General features: G+C 40.6%; 1 protein-coding gene across 1 annotated transcript in view; it reads left to right on the top strand.

Moving 5' to 3' along the window:
• LOC134790518 (G-protein coupled receptor 179) overlaps window positions 1-13,180 on the top strand; it is a 63,433-nt gene extending 50,253 nt beyond the window's left edge. The window contains exons 2-11 of the mRNA XM_063761340.1: window positions 20-172; window positions 5,640-6,164; window positions 6,495-6,722; window positions 7,184-7,252; window positions 8,255-8,422; window positions 9,014-9,208; window positions 9,637-9,840; window positions 10,051-10,248; window positions 11,012-11,032; window positions 12,254-13,180. Coding sequence (XP_063617410.1) covers window positions 44-172; window positions 5,640-6,164; window positions 6,495-6,722; window positions 7,184-7,252; window positions 8,255-8,422; window positions 9,014-9,208; window positions 9,637-9,840; window positions 10,051-10,248; window positions 11,012-11,032; window positions 12,254-12,406 — 1,890 coding nt within the window. The 5' untranslated portion in view covers window positions 20-43 and the 3' untranslated portion in view covers window positions 12,407-13,180. The remainder of the gene's footprint in view (window positions 1-19; window positions 173-5,639; window positions 6,165-6,494; window positions 6,723-7,183; window positions 7,253-8,254; window positions 8,423-9,013; window positions 9,209-9,636; window positions 9,841-10,050; window positions 10,249-11,011; window positions 11,033-12,253) is intronic.
• Window positions 13,181-22,331: the final 9,151 nt, after the last annotated feature.

Raw genomic sequence — 22,331 nt, 5'->3', positions numbered from 1 at the left:
GATAAAAGTGATGTTCCAGATGTGGCGGGGCTGGAGGTGAGCGATGCGGGCGCGGTGGGCGGCGTGGGCGCTCGCATGGTGCGCGTGCGCCGCGGCCGCGCCCGTCGAGTCGCCGCCGCCGGCGCCGCTCTGCGACCCGCTGCTGCTACGACACCCGCCGCCTAGGCCCTCGGTAAGACTTGTTGCGGATGTAACGGGAGTAGGGGGATGTGCGGCGGCCGCACCCATCGAGTCGCCGCCGCCGGCGCCGCTCTGCGACCCGCTGCTGCTACGACACCCGCCGCCTAGGCCCTCGGTAAGACTTGTTGCGGATGTAACGGGAGTAGGGGGATGTGCGGCGGCCGCACCCATCGAGTCGCCGCCGCCGGCGCCGCTCTGCGACCCGCTGCTGCTACGACACCCGCCGCCTAGGCCCTCGGTAAGACTTGTTGTGGATGTAACGGGAGTAGGGGTCTGTGCGGCGGCCGCGCCCGTCGAGTCGCCGCCGCCGCCGCCGCCGCTTGTCGACCCGCTGTTGTTGCGACACCCACCGCCTAGGCCCTCGGTAACGCAGCAAGCGAAGATGTCACCGTAACCGTAATAGAGTTCGACACGAAACGCACGCTCAGAGCGTGCAGTACGGTTACCATCAGCAAACTGATGGTAACCGTACAGGTTGATGCCACAAATGTACGATACGACGGTCGGCGAGTGTGTACGCTCGTGACGATCCAAGCGTGTGTTCTGTGGCCGAGGCATAACTCAGGCATAAGTCTGGCTCATACCTTTAAGGTGGGATCAGACGGTTCATTTTCTAGTTTCATTATTCATCTTTCACTCAAAGTGACACGTCTGACCACAAAATGAACCCAAAATGAAAAATTAATTCATTAGTGAAAGAATCCAACAATGTTGGATATTTTCATTCGGCATCTTTCACTCGCACTCCGAATGAACAAAAAATGAACTGTGTGAATACAGAAATGAACGTTCATTCGGATTTTGCATATTTTCCTCGAATCCTGTGGGTATACTACCTACTATCTAGCTAGACAAAGATAACGTAAAAGCAATAAAATGGTGTTCAAGTGGAACGAACAAAGTAGGATATATGGTATTTCTAGGTACCTACTCTGTACCTATTAAATATCTCAGAGTTCCAAAACAATCGCCAGTAGCAAGGTATCGCAGTACAATTTGGAGTTTTATTCGGCTAGGTATACTGTCTCTCATTAAAGTGTTTTCTTTCGCTATTAACGGACCTATTACTAATAATAGAAGTTCTACAAAATTACTTTAAGTCATCCGCAAATGATTGCAATAGGATTTCGGATCTTCATCGGCTAGTTCTCTCAGCAATATATTCGAGGCTCCAAATATTTTTTTTCTTGCGATCCAAGGTCGCAGCCACTACCGAGCTACCGACGACGTTTTCTTTGCATCTTGTTTGTTAAAATCTTTATTAAATGTTTGATCACAAATTAAACTTATACCAAGATGCACAACTTCATTCGACGCCATAGTGAAAGAAAAGAAAAAATGAATAATCTTTTCAGCTGCCGTGTGAACGTGGAATGAAAGGAAAATGAAACATTCACTCAAGTGAACATTCATCCGAGTGAACCGTCTGATCCCACCTTTATACTATTACTGTCAGTCTGTGCTAGCGTGATCGTCATAATGAAATAATCTGCTGTGAAACAGCCACTGCTTGAGCTCCAAACACATAAGTTATGCCGTAAGATAGACTAATGTGAAACTTTGGTGAAACCGTTTGTGGTTGGTTTGGTGGTACCGTCCTTGGTTTGAAATGTACACAATAACACAACAAATCGCCGTATGACAATAAATAGGCACATACTATCTGCCAAGTAGAAGATACCTACTTATTTATTTACAACACCGTTTAGATTTATCATTTGAATAAAGCGCAGATGAATTATGCATTCGTCATACAAAACCTGACCTAAATTTCATTCAACTGCTGTTTCTTATGATTCATATCCTATCAATGTCTATCATAAACCTGGAGATAAACAATATTAAATTTTCTTAATCAAAATCAACAAGTTTCTAATATTGGACGATTTGAGCATTAAAATTGAGTATATTCTTCGAATTAAAAACTCGTCTGTATTCCTGAAAGACATTAAATTTATAAATAATTCATCCAATTATACGGACGTCGCCAGGAGAAATGCACCAACTTCCAACGGCCAAACTTGAGGAAATTAATTTTAAGTCAAGACGTCTATTCGCTTACCTCACAGAGCTATGATAACGCCGAACCAGCGTAATCTGACCTCCAGATCCGTAAGCACCGGGGAGCACACGGGTTTTTCTGAGTGGACGCGCCTGTGCTTGGGGAGCTCTCGTCCGCAGGCCGCGGCGACTTCTGGACCAGTTTATTTTACGAAGGGGCTTCGTTAAAGTTATTAGGCTAGAGCGACTAGAGCGTGCTTAATCTGTGCTGAGCTAGTCGGACTGTGGCTCATTCTCTGAATATTGCTTGGATAGCGTGATTTTTTTAGCGTACCTACCTATATACTTTTGAAGCTCATATCAGTTCAAACTGTATGGCGTAGACTCGGCTGTCATCATTCGCATTCGGGTCTATCAAACATGTTAATTATTACAAGAGCTACGTATGTGTCTCAAATGTAAAATAAATTTAACAACAGTAGGTACAGAGGTACCGATATTACATTTTTTACGAGACAAAAAATCGCATAGCGACATGTTGAATTGCACTCTGTTTCTTTATAAACGCGTTCAATAACACCACATTAATGGGTCAAACAGATCACTGTGTTATGTCTTTCCTGTAGACATACACAAGAGTTAAGGGCTATAAAGGTTAATTTTCTTATTTAACCCTTATCCACGTGAAAAGGTACTCCTTTTATTTAAAGAACTATGATAAAATCATTACTTACATGCCCACAAGCTGTTAACTATTGCCCACAGGAGAGAAAAGTAGTGTGTTATCGCGAACAGTACATTTTTCTCTCCTGTGGGCAATAGTTAACAGCTTGTGGGCATATAAGCAATGATTTTATCATAGTTCTCTAAATAAAAGGAGGACCTTTTCACGTGGATAAGGGTTAAATAAGAAAATTAACCTTTATAGCCCTTAACTCTTGTGTATGTCTACAGAAAAGACATAACACAGTGATCTGTTTGACCCTAAATGCTAACATAAAAATATGCATGTTTAAGATAGCAGGTTTTCAGGAGTTTCATAGTAAGTAGAATCGATTGACGATTGATCGATTCTTTCAAAAAATTCAAAAATTTCGATTCAAATTAATTAGGTAACCCAACTGCTACTTATTTTAATTACAACAACCAATATCAAAATCTACGCGAACGAAGGCGCGAGCAACACCTGGTAAAACAATAAGTGAAAGTAAATGCTCGAAACCTTTTCTAATCCAAATTGATGAGAATGATGAGATCGCTTTACTAATGGTCGAAAATAAAATTTGCCCTTATGTCTTCCGGGGTCAGGGTCGGGTCTGATACAGGACAGTCTCTGTAAGTAGAGGTATATCATCGCCTACCAAGCGCAGACGACCTACTCAAATCGACCAGCAAACTGTGACCCTGGAATAACTTATTATGCGTATTTGAATTGCTAGTTTTGATACTAAATAAACATATGCTCGCCTGCGACCGGAATATACGGACAGGACGCAATACCCTTTTCCGGAAACCTGGCGTTCGTACTGACTCCCTCACGTGTCAGGAAAAAAAACGCCCGAAGTTGTTTTCCAAGTATAAACACATAAATGTCACGTGGAGATAACAGCTATGTAGTTGATATACGTAATGCACGTAACATGTGATAAGGATGTTTATTATGGGTTTCATTCATAGTCGAATAATACAGATAATACTACCATACAAAAGAGTTTTTTTTACCATGGTAAAGGGTTTGTTTGGATAAATAATCCTAAGCTAAAAGAACACTAGGTGTTTTGAGGTAAATGTTACCCAATCAGGCTTACATATTTACTAGAAATAGATACAAATCTAGAATCATTTACCTATCCTCGTTCAGCGCAGCTCTAGTTGACATTATTCTGTTGGTTCTTAACAAACACATCCCTCGCTAAGCATCCTCTCATATCTCTGGTAGAAACGCAGCCTTAAATCTGTGTATTCACAGGGATAGGATTGCCTAGGTATCGTCTTCGATAAGTTAAGTTCTCGTATTCAACTGAAGAAATCTTACTCGGTTTACCACTGCTGGCATAGATAGACGTTACAAATCCCTAGATACCGGATTTACGTCAATAATTAGGTAAGTAATTAAATTTTTAACAAGCAGAAACGTCAGCGAACGATGCTATTAAATTTAGAATAAAGTCAGTCATTGCGAATGACACTGTAATCAGCCAAGTAATGAACTCCAAATTTCTTGGCTTTGAGCTAGACAGCTGCCTCACCTGGAGTGGCCATATAGACCAAATGTGCAAGAAACTCGCAACGGCATGCTTTGCGTTAAAGCGGCTGGCTCGAGTACTTCCATTTGAAATGGTCCGAGCGTGCTATTTCGCGTCAGTCCACGCTCTCCTGCAGTACGGAGTTGAACTGTGGGCCGGTGCCGCCGATTGGGAGAGAGTCTTCCGGCTCCAAAAGCGCGCCGTTCGCGCGATAGTTCGCGTCCCTCAATGTCACTCCGCGAGGCCTCTGTTCAAGTCGTTGGGAATACTCACGCTTCCCTCGCTTCTAATAATGCAAATGGCAATAAATACACGTGATGAAGTAGACTCCAATCCAATCATCGAAGCCCCGCGTAGGTACGCAATGCGCAGCGCGCGCGCTGGAATGCTGCCACTCGCGTCGCACAGACTCGCGAAAACCAAAAAGCTAAGTCATGTAATGGGTCGAAAAGTGTACAATTGCCTTCCGCGTGAAATTGTTACTGCAAAAAGTGCGTCAATGTTCAAAACTAAACTTAAACACTGGCTCCTCGAGCAGACGTTCTATGACCACAAAGAGCTATTTATAAGTAAACCTATGTCATAGAATAAGAATAATATTATATAATACCTTCCTACATATTGTAGTACCTATTTGACATGTAATTTTATATTATTAATAAATGATGATTATGATTATGATTATTATGATTAAATTTAAAAGTGGAAAAATTACTGTCTTGGGTGAGACTTGAACTCAGTTCAAGTCTCACCCAAGACAGTAATTTACAGTATCGACTCCAGCACCCTGCCATTACCTATACTTACTTTACTCTTTGTTGCTGGCTATGGATGAGGTCTTGGTGGCTCAGATGACAGAGCGCTGGAGTATCGATCCAGAAGCCGTGAGTTCAAGCCAGACCCAAGACAGATTTTTCCACTTTTAAATTTATTCTAAGCTTAATTAGGTACTTATGAGTTCCAAATGTTCCGATTTTTAATAAACTTCTAAAAAAAAATTCGTTCTTAATAAGCCGGCTGATGGACTGATCTGGAAAAAATATTTTAATACATATCAACATTGGAACCAACTTCACAGTGGTCATACGCTACAGGAACACACTGTTTGATGAAATGAACCTGCTGAAGATCATAAAATGATGGCACGAAGGTGGTTCATTTCTGTAAAAGATTATTAATATACTAAAGTTTATTAAAATTTTGTTTGTTTAGAACGTGCTGGAGGTAGAGTCAGCCGCTGCGCATGCTGCGCGGTCGCTGTCCGAGCTGATCGAGACGGGCGGCGTGAACGAGACGCGCGCGGCGGCGCTGGCGCGCTCCGTGCTAGCCGCCCAGCTCGACCCGCCGCCCGACGCTGTGGCCCTCGGCGCACCGCAGCTTCGCCTCGGCGTCCTCTTCGTCGCCGACCCACCCAGACTGATTATCTTTCAACAAAACAATTCTGCAGCCCTCCAGCAATTCTGGAAAACTTTAGCTTCCGCATGGAACGCGAGTAACGTCGTCTGGTCGAATGCCTGGTACTCGTGCGAAAGGGAAGACAGAGGCTGGTGGAGCGGCGCGGCGGCGGCACGGGGATCGGGCGCTCTGCGTGCCGCGGCGGCGCTGTTCCGACGAATACCTGTTATGCCGTGCGAAGAAGCAATGTACGATCGCATGGGTGGGCCGCCGGCCTGCGATCCGGACACAACGGATTGTGAAGCCTTTCCGGCCTCGGGATCTGACTTTCAAAATATAGAGGTACAAAATACAGACAGGACAGGACTGTCAGAAGGCCCAAAAGCGGGGTACGTCAGTAAATTTCTGATCCTACACAAATTTTAACCCACCGCAATTAATAAAAAGGTTTACATTTTTAATTGGTAAATAATAGTCCCCACATTACGCTATATTATTATCAATATTGGTTAACTTTTTTAACTTACTGATTGTAGGTAGGTACTTGTTAACGTGCCGCGTTTCTCGGCTCTCTGACAGTGATATTACTGATGTTTATGGAACATAGTTATATTTAAGAATACCTATATACCTATAATATCATTTATCTTGATAAATGTGTTTGTTTTAAAGTATCGGTGCAAGTGCCGGCGGGGCTACTGGCACGAGATCGGCGGCGGCTGGCTGAGCGGGTCCGCCATCACGGATCCCCTGCGGTGCGCCGCGTGCGGCATGGCCAGCAGCGACGAGGCGCAGTGCGACGGGGAGATCTTCCACGCCACGCTGCTAGCCGTCAACCTGGCCGGCATGCTCGTGTGCCTCGTCATTGGCTTCATTATATTCAGAAAGAGAAAGTGCAAAGTAAGTAACTCTTGGATCCGCGAAGACAGGATGTTAATGGTTGCTTGTTTATTTTGTTAAAAATACTTATACCGAAGATAAATGGAATAGAAGTACCTATATACTAATAGACGCCTTTGGCGTCGAGACACTAGTCCATGGGGTAGGGGGGCTCGGGTGCTCCACAAGGCGCTCAGCAAACGCCTAAGGGAGGCCACAGGCCACTCGCGCAGGCAGCTTTCTCGCGCAAAGATTGGCCATAGCAATCCAGCGCGGGAACGCTGCCTGCGTGATGGGCCCTACCAAGGGCGCAAAATATTGATAAGTATTTTAAATTTTTTAGCTTTAGTTATTTTAATTGTAGTTAATTTTAGTTTTATATTCCTTTTATAACACTTATTATGACTAAATAAATGTTTTTTTTTTCACTAATAGACACTAGACAGTAGGTTATAAATTATATGTTGTATTATTGGTTCCAGGCCGTCGCAATGGGCATGTGGACTGTGCTAGAGGTGGTGTTGCTTGGGGCTCTGTTGATGTATGGATCCGTAAGTAGCAAGTGGTACACATACCTACTTATATCATATTTACGTAGCTTCTGTCACCAATCGGGTAATCGCTCTTCAACTTTGTGTACCTACACAAAATGGATATGATGAATTGTTAAGTAATCTGACGTTATCTTGCCGTCAGTGTGCAGTCAATACACGTAATATTATCAACACAGTGAAAATAATGTATCTTTGCACTTCTTTTATCTAAGTTTGTTTTTGAAATGAAATCGACATTTTAGATTTATCTTATCATTATCAAGTCGTGACAATGTATCACATGTTTTATATTATTTATACATATATTAAATGTAGGGAATTTTTATGACATAAGACAGGGAAGTATAGGAAGTATGTATATGTATATTTATTACTTCTTTTTATTTATTTTTCGTCTTAAGTTAGGTATTTTTATAATATGAATATAAAAGTAAAATATAAAAACACTTAAAAAACAATAAAAAATATTTACATATAAACACATTATAAAAAAACCTAACCTAGGGTGCCGCCGGCAGCGGGGCAGGGCCCAAGCTGCCGGTGGTCAGGGCCGCAGAGTGAGGAACCGACGTACTATACGCGCCGTGTCCAAAATTACCGCCTTCTGCATCTGACCCTTGATCCAACCACCCAGCGAGAGTCTCTCTAGGTGTTGGTCGAGACTCTTTATTACTTATTATTACAAAGGTCAAGGTGTAAATTTTGTGTTGACGGTGATTTGATTTTTCTAGGCAGTCCCTATTAGAGGGACGTGAAGTTTGCACTTTTCATGAAAAAATTGACCCATTAATTTCCATTATAGGTAGGTTATTTTTGGTGGTTATTAGCTATTAGCACCATGCCTTAAACAGTTAAACACTCGTCGTACAGTCAACCTTGGCAACATTCTCAGAAAATTTAGCCTACAAAAGTTATTTGAGCCATCATAGTAGAGAGCTCGGGAGCAGGAGTTATGTTTTACCATCATAGTTAGTTACCATAATATTGTATATTGTGCAGGCAGCGACGCAATACATCAAGGAGCCGCGATGGCGCTGCGTGGCGGGCGCGTGGCTGCGCGAGCTGGGCTTCGTAGCGTGCTACGGCTCAGTGGTGCTGCGGCTGTGGGTGCTTCTGGCTGAGTTTCGGACTAGGAAGGCGCACCGGTGGACTCCAAGGGACTCTGAGGTACGTCATTATACTTATATATGTATGATACATGATGGCAGCATGATCTCTTGTTATACTATAGTTATAGTCACCCTGCTTGATGGGAGAGTGATTACGTGAGTTTGGTTTTGTGGTGTGCTTCGGTTCAGTGATGTTTCTTGGGTTCGATCGTGGGTGCTGCTGAGTTCCTAAAGACTCATGTATGATAGGTACACTGTGTTGCGATACTGAAGGTGTAGTGGCTTATGGGCGCTGCGAACGTTTAGCTTCTTGGAGTGCTACGGCTCTGTAGGATTCACTAAATTCACTCACTATAAGACAACATTATTTATAATAATGCCATTAATGCCATTATGCTTCCGTGTCGTACGGTCACGTAATGCTGCGACTATTTGTACTCCTAGCCCGTGGCGCGCTCATTCTTTTTTCCGTGGTGGAGTCCGAGGTTACAACTGCAAGTTACAAATTACCGTGATAGGACATTGCTAGTATATTTGGCCGTGATGTAATTATGGGTTATAAGTTATGTTATAGATTTCAAACTGAACAAATGCGTATAACTGGTTTTACATACAAGTTGTTTTACCGATAATTTTGTGTACTTTGCAGGTGCTACGAATAGTAGGCGCAATGCTCTGTGGCGCTACGTGTTATTTAGCAGCCTTTACTGCGACAGCGGCGTGTGAGCGAGAAGGCTGCACCAATGCGGCTTGGCATCATGTCACCGCTGGCGCAGAACTACTGCTGCTAGCCGCCGGAGCTAGGATCGCATATGCGGCGAGGAACGCAAATGTGCCCTTCCAGGTAAATACTTACTTACTTACTGCTGTGGCGCAACGACCCGAAGTGGATCTTGGCCTCCGACACCAAAGACCGCCATGCTACTCTGTCCAAAGCCGTTTCTGTCCAGTCGACGTTCGTCCAGGTAAATAGATCTTAAAAATGATTTTGATAAAAACCTTGTGCTTCATACAAGGTTATTATAGACGGAAGCCACCTCTACATACCCAGTTCACATTTGCAACGTAAAAGAGAGAGGTCTAGGAGGACACCAACGAGACATGGCCCCATGTAACTGAACGGGTGCTGAAATGCTTCTTAATACTGCGACCCATTTTGCGATAATATATCCTGATGACAAAGATTCGCAAAAGTAGAGCGACTTAACCCCGGATGAGTTACACTCGTTACCCACGAAATGACATCTTTAATATGTATTGTATTTTATGCAGGAGCGCGGCTGGTTGGCGACCGCGCTGGCATGCGAGTTTTTTAGCGGGCTAGCGTGGCGCGGCGCGGCGTTGGCGGGCGCGGCGCCCGAGCAGGAGCCGCTGGCCGCCACGGCGCGCGCGCAGGTCTCCTCCGGCGCCGCGCTGGCGTGCGTGCTCGCGCCCAGGCTGTGGCATGGATACCGCGCGCGGTCTCTTGCGCAGGAGGTAACAGTATAAAAACTATTAGACATAGAAATCAGCTATAAAAGCGATTATGCCAAGAGATACAGGTAGATTCTGACAAACGCTAACTTTGCACAATCTTGGCAGTAAGGATTCATACTACGTAAAACTTGGTATGAAAACTGAACTAATGTGATCCGACTCTATCCACACTTTGTTGGATGGAAATTATCTTCAAAAACTTGGTTTCAGGTATCTCGCAGAGGCCCAGCAGAGGGCTTCGGTGTAGAGGGCGAGGAGGAGCCCACATCCGAGGAAGTGAGGGCCGAGCTGAAGCGGCTCTACGTGCAGCTAGAGATCCTCAGGAACAAAACGCTCCGACGGGACAACCCTCATATCAGCAAACGCAGGGGAGGACGCAAGCCGCCGCACAGGCGGTTTTCCTTACAGGTATACTTGGTGCCAGGTTGATATACTTGTAGCATCATATTATGGCTGGACTATCCATTGAGTTTTTATATCGCCGTGGTTCTGACTGGTAAACTATCAACCAATGGATATAAAGCATAATCCGCCTCTGAGACACATCATGCATACCTTTAACACTTTAAAAGATTAGCACAAGTGCAAGTGCTACATGAAATAACATGTACTTCACGCGCCATAACAGCAATAAGTGCCATGTAAGCTTAAGTATGTACAATTTCAAATTTCACACATGTCATTATCAATGTTATATTTATAATAATTACATAACATGGAACCATACAACAGACGGACATCCGATAACGACAATTTTGTCAAAAATTATAAACATTTGCATCTACAGAACACTTCCATCCCATAACCTATGTATGTGTAACGTATGTACCTACAACAACCCAAATATGTAAGTACCTATATATTTGAGCATTTCTGGTCAGTAAAGTAGTACACCCATCTACGAGTAAGTATACAATATGCAAGATCCTTATAGTTACTATACTTATTACTTGCTACATCATTATCCAGTACTAACTAGTTATATCCCGTATTTCTGCAGATTATATATGTAGGAGGTCTTTTTTCCCAAAATACTCGTCAACCTTTATACAAACCTATTCTTGAACAGTACCTACTTATGTGATACCTACCTCAACCCTTCTGTATCGGTGTTCTCTATCTTCATTGCCATTAATTAAATGTTTCATCTTCCATCCCACACCGACTTTAGAAAAAGGGCAGTCGTGAAAAGGTAAGGAAAGGTGTGATAATATCGCATGTGCACTGACGTGGAGCACCCGCATGCCCCCGGACCGCGCCCGCCCGCCCCGGCGCCCCACCCCTGTCCGTCTGCAATGTTTCGGATGTCTGCTTTATCTGTGGCCGGGTCCCCAGCCATTGGGCACCCGGCTCTGCGCTCGGAACTATCCGTTTTATCTTTCAATCGAGATTCCTCGATTGAAACCATAATAACGGATGTTTTTGTTCGCTATTTCTGCCGTTTGGCTTGATCTTCCTTTGAGCGTCTTTCATCACGCTGACGTTTATTTGTAGAGATTAAACCGATGCTACACGAATAATTTATGATTCACGTTTCATCCTGACCTGTCTAAATGCACTAGATATTATAAAGCGTGTTGAGTTTTGTATCTGAAGTATTATCCTAATAATCAAGCAATAAGTTCTCAGTAGGTACTTATTTACCTAAAACGCCATTGAAGTTAAAAAATACCAAAATGTCTCAATTAGCTACATGCATGAAATGTTTGCAATATACAGATGTAGTGCATAATCATTTTCCTTCGTATTTTCACACGTACGAACGTGTCTTGCTATTTCAGTCAGTCTCGGTACAAAAAGTACTGATGTTGACTGAATTAGCATGACAAATACGAAAGTTTCCGAGAAAATACGAAGGAAAACAATTATGCACTACATCTGTACGTCAATCGATTCTACTTCCCGTGAGATTCAACTGTTTCTAATAAACCTGCTATCTATTATACCCCGGAATCTTCCAAATTGTAAAACATAAATGTGGGGCGCGCACCGCGAGTAAAAACGCCCCCTTAGTAAAAGCGTGTAGCGCTGCGCCAAAGTGTTTAATACACATATTAAATAGGGTAATAAAAAAATGGCGTATTTATATTTCACAGTTTTGTCTTAATTTCGTGTTGTTAAACTTGTTTATTGAACAAACATTATAAAATATTTTTCATGCATGTAGCCCAGCCCTTTATAAGGAGATAAAGGTTCATCAAGCACTTACTCAAAATAGTGCCAAGACTGGATGGTTTATCTAATCATTATTACATAACCATAATCTTCAAAAATAGCATGAGTGAATTGAGCCTATGACTCAAACTCTTGAAACTCTACTACGCTTAATTACACATACCGATTGTTAAAAGTCAACACGCTTCAGTACCTCTGTCGTTGTCGATAGCTCTCTAACGAATGGTTCTATGTCCAGGCGTTGCAGGCGCGGCGAGGCGGCAAGGGCAAAGCCGGCGGCAGCGCCAGCGCCGTGGAGGCCAGCGAAGCCGGCGACGCCTCCCGCACGCCGGAGGACTCCGTGTGCTCCAACGAGGGCCCCTCGCACTACACCGACTGCGACCAGACGTGATCCCGCCGCCGCGACGGGAACTCGTCCAGTCGCTCCACGGCCAACGGCTACGGCGACCTGCTGGAGGTTTGAAGACTCGGGTTGCGCATCACCGTGTGTTGGTTCAAAATTCGGACAATTGCAAAAATTTGGTGGTTGTATTTCACTTATTAATCGTCGAAGTACTGTTCGAACTGCGTTTCGGCAGCTTTTATGAATGATTCTTCTCTCAACGTTATCCGATTAAAATTAATGGGGTACCTAAGTAAATATTGCTACGAGCAATAAAATCATTTACCAACGCGTCCAAATTGTTATTTGGATGCGTTTATTGAAATTGTAATCTAAATATTGAGGTCTTGCCTAAAAACATTTTAGAACATAAATAAAGCTCATGAAATGAGCAGGGCATGAAGCCTGTAACTAAATGTTAGTATTGAATACTCCTATGTAAAGAAAGCGCCCATCTCCTGAAAAAGTTGGGCCCGTTTCTATACTAGGTGTATGGCTAATCGCGTAAGATCATGTTGGATAAGAAAAATAGGAAAGTGAGCGGTAGTTATCGTATGTGTTGCGTTTAGAGCGGAGTTGATTGGTGTATTATAGATGAACCACGGGGGATTGATCTTTTTCCAGAGCAATAATTTGCCTAGTTCCTGACCATTGATGTTACTGTAAACTAGTTTCTAAGTGGCAGGGCAGTCAACTTGTAGCCAGTGTAGCCACTTCTGCCACCTTCACGAGTCATTTTGGCCCCTAGTTGTGCCCGCTGAAGTACCTACTTACTAGGGTAAAATGGTAGTTATTGCCCACTACCAGTGATTGCCCGCATTTTTAAATATACATTGTTAAGGTAACAGCACCAGTCATGGGACATTTAAGAGGAAATTTGGAGTATTTATGATATTTCCCTGATATATGTAAATGGTCTACCGCTTAGCGTGTTAAAAGATGAATGTCCTATCCCTCTTTCATGTTTCAGGCGTGTTGTATCCAAGATACTGCAATGAGTTTCCACATACTTAACAAATTAAAACTATGTTTTTTTTCTCCAGTCATGGACACCAAAGCTCCAGTAATGGAACCCCGGTAATGGACGTGGATCCAGTAATGGGCTCCCTATAATGGACATTGCTCTATCAGTATAAAATATTGAAATACGGAATAAGTTTTGGTAAAAAATCAATTATTGGTATAAGCTTAAAAGTTTTATAAATCGCTGAATGTATTTTTCTTTCCTCAGCCAACTAATACCCATCGAGACAATTCTAACATACCCAAACACAATTAGTTTGCGTTTATTCCCATGGCCATCTCCTGTCTCCATCATCAGACCAGGTCCATGTTATCATAATATTGCATTATCATCAGAGTCCGAGTCAAAAAAAACGGAGGAGGTTCTCAAGTCGACGCGTATATATATATATTTTTTTTTATGTATGACCACGCATAACTTTTTACAGAGATGTTCGATTTTGATAATTATTTTTTTATTGGAAAGGGTATACCCCGAAGTTGGTCCCATATAAATTTGGAAAAAAAAATCCAACCTTAAGGGTAGGAAAATAGGGGATGATTGATTTTTTCACTCACCGATTGTAACGTATGACCACGCATAACCTTTTACATAGTAGTCGTAATAATAATAAAAATTTGGAAAAAATCCTACCCTTAGGGTGGGACAATAGGGGTAATTTATTTATATTACAGAACAAAATAATAGTTAAAGTAGGATTATTAATATAACAGTTAATAGCTAAAGCAAGGTAGGTAGCTATTTTAAAAGTAATCAAAAATTAAGCATGTAATAATTTGTATAAATTATAGCCACAGAAAATTATAAAATAAAAACTTTTTAACAAAAAAAATAACCGCCGAAAAAAAACTAAAAGGAAATAAAAAAACCGGCACTAACACGAAACGAGTCGACCAACAAAAACAATAGCACACTGAAAAGAAAAAAATAATTATTTTGTCTTCAATAACGCAAGTGAATACCTATGAACTATGTATATATGTCGCAGTCGGATCGTATAATCCGCCGTATTACATTACGGCTAGCCGTTTTCAAAAACAAGGGCGTTTTGAAATGCGGCGGTTTAACGATTAGCCGGATTGAATGCGGCTGAATGAGAATCCGCCGGAATGTATTCGGCGCCATACGTTCTTCAACACGGCTAGCCGTAATGTAATACAGCGAGTCATTAGCCGCCGCTTTGACAGTTTTTAGTTCCCATTTTTAACACCCGTGGCGCTGCCTGACAAACGCTGGGGTGTCCATCAAATCTGGAGTTCGTCGGACTGTTTCTTTTCAAAAAACATTTCTTTCGCAACTTAACTAGACGGAGCCCCGCTTCGCGGGGCTCCTATTTCTGAGAGGTTTGCCCTTCGGGCATCTGAAGCTACCTAACGAACCTAACCTACCTACCTACCTATTGATTTAGTGAGACGTCCGTGAAAACATTACACTTTGGGGAAAAAAGCGTAGGTAGGTAAGTAGGTAAGGTTCGTTAGGTAGCTTCAGATGCCCGAAGGGCAAACCGCCCAGAAATAGGAGCCCCGCTTGCGGGGCTCCGTCTATTTAAGTTGTGAAGGAAATGTTTTGGAAAAGAAACACATGTAGTGCGGTGGGACCATGGTAAAAATAAATTAAATTGCAAACATTGTCAAACTCCGGTTACGTAGGCGACCGAAAGAACTGGTCACCCATACAACCATTTCCAGTCGCCGTTACGACGCGGTGTTGACACATCTTGTGTCGACACCGTCTGTTTCGGTCACAATTCCAGTCGCAGAGTCGTCGCCGTGTCGACACAGTTACCAGAAATGGGGAAGGGTCGACACATGACACAAAGTGACATAAAGTGTGGTCGCCGTGTGCACACATTGTTTCGGGTTTGCGACTACTTTATGCCAAAATCATTCGTTCATTCGTTCATTTTGTTCCTGTCAAATGGAAACTGTCAGATGGAAAAATACTTAAATAAAAATAAGTGACATTAATACGCCATCTCTAAAACGGATTACAAGACGTAATTATATATTGTTTGCATTTATATTACAATAGGACTTAAATTATTATGGGGAATTAAACTGCTCGAGTGATTTGATAAACTAAGTGTAATATAATCAACGCGCCACCACATTGTTTTAGTTTAGCCGGAAATGAAATTGTTTACTTCTCAGTGCCTGTGTTCATAACTATATTATTTGAAGCATTTTTAGTACTTCGATGCGTATACTATACTTAAATAACAGAAATAACGCTTTACATACTACGAAACTTGTTAATTATGATGTATAAATATGGTTTAAGGCTGAGAAATATTGCAGTCACAAAGTAGTTGCAATGTTTCGACTTTGTGTCGACTCTGTGTTGACACATGACACGCGCTGTCAAAAGTAATAACAAAGTTACTGGTATGTTACTGGATTTGCAAAATGGCTCCTTGTGTTGATTTGTTTTCAGATATTCTCAAAGTGTAAAAATGCCGTGGTCAGAGATGGGCATTAATCGATTAACTGTTTATTCGACTAATTAATGGAATAAAAAAAGTTAATTCTCAAATTTTAATCGCGATTAGTTTAGTCGACCTAACATAGATTGAAATTGAATTAATCTGAATATTAATCGAATAAATTATCGATTAAATCTCGATTGAAAGTTGACAGGGGGCTATTTTTGTACGTAAAAATAATAGAAATGTCTTGCATGCAGATGGTAGCAAAACACTTTGTCATAAATGTCGAGATGGGTGTCGATATATAGGTTTTAGGGAGTGCCGATTTCGAAAATAATGACCATTTTGGAATCCGAAATGGCGGCCATGCACTGTGTCATAAAAGTCGTCATGGATGTCGTTTTATACGTTTTAGGGGGCCCCAATTTTGAAATTGATGACCATTTTGGAATCCAAAATGGCGGCCATGCACTATGCCATAAAAGTCGTCATGGGTGTCGTTTTATAGGTTTTAGGGGGCGCAGATTTCGAAAATGATGACCATTTTGGATTCCAAGATGGCGGCCATGCACTATGTCATAAAAGTCGTCATGGATGTCGTTTTATAGGTTTTAGGGGGCCCCGATTTAGAAAATGATGACCATTTTGAAATCCAAAATGGCGGCCATGCACTATGTCATAAAAGTCGTCATGGGTGTCGTTTTATAGGTTTTGGGGGGCGCAGATTTAGAAAATGATAACCATTTTGGATTCCAAAATGGCGGCCATGCACTATGTCATAAAAGTCGTCATGGGTGTCGTTTTATAGGTTTTAGGGGGCGCAGATTTCGAAAATGATGACCATTTTGGATTCCAAGATGGCGGCCATGCACTATGTCATAAAAGTCGTCATGTATGTCGTTTTATAGGTTTTAGGGGGCCGCGCTTTCAAAAATGATGACCATTTTGGAATCCAAAATGGCGGCCATGCACTATGTCATAAAAGTCGTCATGGGTGTCGTTTTATAGGTTTTGGGGGGCGCAGATTTCGAAAATGATAACATTTTCAATTTAAAAATGGCGGCAATGCACTATGTCATAAAAGTCGTCATGGATATCGTTTTATAGGTTTTAGGGGGCGCAGATTTCGAAAATGATGACTATTTTGGATTCCAAGATGGCGGCCATGCACTATGTCATAAAAGTCGTCATGGATGTCGTTTTATAGGTTTTAGGGGGCGCAGATTTCGAAAATGATAACATTTTCAATTTCAAAATGGCGGCAATGCACTATGTCATAAAAGTCGTCATGGATATCGTTTTATAGGTTTTAGGGGGCGCAGATTTCGAAAATGATGACTATTTTGGATTCCAAGATGGCGGCCATGCACTATGTCATAAAAGTCGTCATGGATATCGTTTTATAGGTTTTAGGGGGCGCAGATTTCGAAAATGATGACTATTTTGGATTCCACTTTTATGACAAAATACGTAGCCGCCATCTTGGATTATAAAATGATCATCGTTTTCGAATTCTGCACTCCCTAAAACCTATAAATCGACATCCGTGACGACGCAAGTTATCTTTATTTTCAGATCTAACAAATTGCTACAGAATACAAAGGACAAAAAAGAAGCGAGGAGGTAATGAAACAAGCAAAAATACAGATGATTCCTCGACGCAATTGGGTGATTCTTAAATTGTGTCCAGATTTTTTTTGTCATAAAAGTTTTTATTTTTCACATATTACTCTCACAAGTTCCGTGACATTTCGACCTTGTAATTTTTTAAGTAAATGTTTTTGTTTATCTATGAGGATCTCACTAGAATAGTATAATCAAGGTATGTTTATATTTGATGAATGAAATAGTAACGCAAAAAAAAAATATATGTGTGTCTTATATTCCTGCCGAAGACTTTTATTTTACCTTTTCCTTCTACACAAGTTTGGCCAAGTAATAAGAATTTAGGGCTCTCAATTTTATTTTGACTTCTACAACAGTAAAGCTACGAGGCCATGTTTGGTATCGTTTTCGTATAAATTCGCAGTACCAAATTTAGTTAAGGTATCACATTGACACCATTCCGAAGTAAAAACATATAAACTTATTAAAATACTTTCTTTTAAACTCCTCTTCACGCTTAAACTGCTGAACAGTTTTAATTTAAATTTGGTACACATATATTTTGAGTCCCGAGACAGGATATAATAAGTTATCTCAAAAATCATCCTTTAAAGGTGTGAAATGAGGTGTAGGGGGGAATTCAGAATTGACTTCTTGAAGTTAATACTGTTTAAGTTTAGGTGAAGTTGAAGTCATGTTTTTTCATCATTTTTAACTAAATCAAAGATGTAGACCATCCCAAATTTCATATAAATCGGTTCAGCGGTTATTGATTTCCCGTACAAATTTCCACGCCACTTTTCACACCTTCAAAAGATGATTTTGGTTATAAGATCTATCCTATGTCCTGTTCCGGGACGCAAACTATTTCTATACCAAATTTCAACGAAATCGGTTCAGCGGTTAAGCGTCAAGAAGAGTTTCAAAAAAACCGGCCAAGTGCGAGTCGGACTCGCGTATTAAGGGTTCCGTACATTAAGTCCGACTCGCGTTTGACTGCACATTTCTAATAGGTTTTCCTGTCATCTATAGGTAAAGAACTATTTTGTGTATTCAGACGGACATACATACAGACGCACGAGTGATCCTATAAGGGTTCCGTTTTTTCCTTTTGAGGTACGGAACCCTAAAAAGATTTATTTTTATTTTGTGGAATGGTGTCAATGTGATATCTTAAATGGATTCAGCACCCCAGATTTATACGAAAACGATACCAAACACGGCCTAGCACCTTCACTGATATAGATATATCAAGATAAAATTGAGAGCCCTAAATAAACTTTCAAGAGCGGATATCTCAAAAACTATTCAACATATCGAAAAAATTGATTGAATAAACTTGTAACAAATTAAATTAACTTTCATTTTGTATTGTCGTCAAAGTGGCCATGTCGCTGAGATGCATAGTTTCCGAGATATAATCGAAAAACGGGAAAATGGGACCTTCAAAGCCCCCTCTCTCCCCCCCGCTCAAGGGCTACGGCCGGGGACTTTTGATATGTTCACCTCCTAACTTGTCAAACCGAGTTACGGAGTCAAAAATTGTGTTCCGAGCATTTCCCTCTACAACTTTTGGAGCATTCGTTGCCTGACCTAAGTAGCTTATTGAATTTCTTTAAAAACTTTTCTGTAAAAGGTTGACGGGTGTTGGGTGTTTATATGGTTTCGGTCGATTATTATCATTTGCATTGCCCATGATGACTTACTAGAATTACGAGCACACGAGACACTAATAGTAGTTTGACAAACCTTGGTTTTCAAGAGGTATTTTATATTGACATTTGCTGTCACAAATTTGCTGTCAGATTTAGTCGCAAACCGCACGCAAAGTGCACACAAATGTGTCGACACCTTGTTACGGAAAAGTGTAGACACGGCGACGACACTTTGTTTCGAAACAATTCTAGACACATTGTGTGGACTCTGTTACGACACATCTGACATTTAGTTACCACTTTGTGATTCTGCGACTGGAATGGTTATATGGGCACTCTACAATCTAAAATAGTAGTACGATGCGGCTAAACGTTGGCCGCCCTATTGAAGAACGTATCGCAATGACAATCCGGCTAATCGTCGAACCGCCGCATTTCAAAACGCCCCTGTTTTTGATAACGGCTAGCCGTAATGTAATACGGCGGATTATACGATCTGACTACGACATATACATACTTCTGAAATCAATCACACAAATCTGCGTATTTATATATTTACAATCTGTTATTTTTGGAGTCGGTGCCAGCCTCAAACAAACTTGAGCACCTTAGTGAAGCTAAGCATACCTCCTGGTTGACATATTTCGTAACTTCATTTTACTTCTGTATTGATTAAACATGAAATTATGGCATGGCAAGCATCATTATGTAAATTGTCCCATCATAAGAGGTATGCAGTTTTACAGCTCCTATAATGGGATTGGGCCAAATACCACTATTTTTTACATCTGTGGAGTCACAACATAGAGTGTGTTGTATACCTTAATCTCATGGATTCTAGTTTACATCAAGTAATAATTAATTAAAATTGAATGAATGAACTCACCTCTTTTAGCGAAGTTGTTAAGAATTCTTAGTGGTAATTATTTTCAGTGACACGACAACTTTTGGGTTGTCGTCAATTTCTTAAAAGATAACCGATTTTAATAAAAATTCAAATTGAAACAGCTCTAGGACTCTTATTTCTGATAAAATATAGCCAGTGTTTATAAACTACTTTTAGATACTTATTTTAGAGAATTTGTGGTTTTATGAAATGCAGATCTTTTTGTGAAATGCATTCTATTTTGACGTGTGAAATTTAATGTATATTTACAACAAGAAATAAATGAATCTAATCTAATCTAATCTATGTCCCATTACCGGTTCCACGTCCATTATAGGGGTGTTTACTATATGTGGTACTTAACAGTTATATAGTTATCAAGCGGACCCCAGGCTCCCATGAGCCGTGGCAAAATGCCGGGATAAAGCGAGGAGAAAGATGTGTTAACAGTAAACAGTGCACAAAGTAAAGTGATTAATGCAATCAAACATCAAATCCATAAACTCATTTTATTGGTTTGCTACGATTAAGGATTTTAAGGAATTGCGTGCCTTTAAGTGGATAACGAATTATGGTTTTTTTTTCTACTGCTAACACATGGTGAAAACAGCAGAAACAAGTATATGATCATTTCACAGAAAGTAAAAACATCAAACCGAAGCAATATAGGAAATAGGAAAAACGTTCATACAGTTATTTTAATCGCGTTAGTTATTCTAATGGTCCATTAAGCACAAGCAATACGAGTTTCCTTTTTAGTTACTCGTGTAGGTACAAACATAATAATATAATAGTTTTATAAGTTAAAATGTGATTCTGAAGACCAAACGAGACCGCTAAAGTAGATATTAATTAATTAAAGTATAGGGACTCGAACATTCCAGCTCATCCTGTTTCTGTTCTGAATGCGATTATTGTCAGGCAAATATCAATATCAAAAATAGATTTTTGAAAATTTTAGGTTAAGTATGACATGACTTATATTATAAGAAATAAGACGTTAATTTATTGAACTGTTTATTTTCTAGTCCATCACAGCTTAGCTATAACTAAAAATCTCGACCTTCTACATACATATGAGTAAAATTTGTTTAATATATTGATAATATATTTGTTGTTGTACTTAGACTTAATTTAAAGTAATTTTTCGTTGTAAGTGTTGACTATTGGTTTGTAAAAAAATGTATTGCCTACCTTATAACAGCAGCGTACCTACTTACTTGGTTGTTCTACAGGCGTCTATTTATTTCTGAAGCTGAATGATGTCAGGCAACTGACGTGGCGCTCCATGTTATTATCATATTTTTAAAGTCTGCCTCTTTATGATAATTATGATATACACCCAAGTATTGTAGGTACCCAAATGATATGTAAATATGCTGCTAAGTGGGAACACATTTAAGATATGTATGTAATTTTGTTTCTTAGAAAATTAGGACTTTTGTGTCCAGTTGTTATTGTATTTAAAACATTTTCTCTAAAGTATATTGATGGGTAATGGATAGCGCGGGTATTATATAACAATAGTTGTGTGTACATATTAGAGTAAGTGTTCAAAATTACGTGTGCGAAGTCTGGCAGTTTGTTTGTGTTCCATTGAGCTTTGTTCCATGTTTGCGATGCGCGAGCGCGTATATTGTGATGCCGAGTAGTATTATATATCGATGAATATATTATTTATTAATAAACCACATGTTCATATTTGGTGCTGTTTTATTTTCCTGAATGGTCGGTAATTTTCGCAAGCCTTTATTTTAGATTCACCGGTCTCCGGTAAAGACGGGTTGATCGACATATCTAACATTTATATTTGATTTAGGTTGTTCTCGGTTTCCAATTGAGTTAAAAATCATACCTACCTAACTTCCGTGGCAATCGGCAATTCGGCGAAAAAACTGTTTCGTTATTTAAAACAGACTATTTCGCGTCTACATATGTATATCCTTATTCAAAGAAATACGTATGTATGCAGTGGTAATGGGCCACATTAGTTATGTGAACTGTCACCTATCACCAATAGCCCGGCCGTGCCACACTTATCTACATTTCCGGCACTTCCCTGTAGAGATAGGTAGGGGTGAGTAAATACTGAGTATTTACTCGGTATTTACTCAAAGCACCCGATAAATACCCGTATTTACTCATTTAGGTGGGTAAAAACGATTGCTTATAAAATATTCAAAAGTGAGATTTAAGAACAAAATTGTCTTTTATTGAAGAGTGCTAACGTGTATTAACAATATCTATAAAATAAAAAGCATATAGGACGCATAATTTAGGAAAAAAAGGTAATTATTAGTGAGAGGCAAATTGTGATAACGCATAGTTAATAATTTTGT

This window comes from Cydia splendana, chromosome 5 (genome assembly GCF_910591565.1).
Source record: "Cydia splendana chromosome 5, ilCydSple1.2, whole genome shotgun sequence".
Classification (NCBI taxonomy): domain Eukaryota; kingdom Metazoa; phylum Arthropoda; class Insecta; order Lepidoptera; family Tortricidae; genus Cydia; species Cydia splendana.
This window is presented reverse-complemented; position numbering and strand designations above follow the sequence as displayed.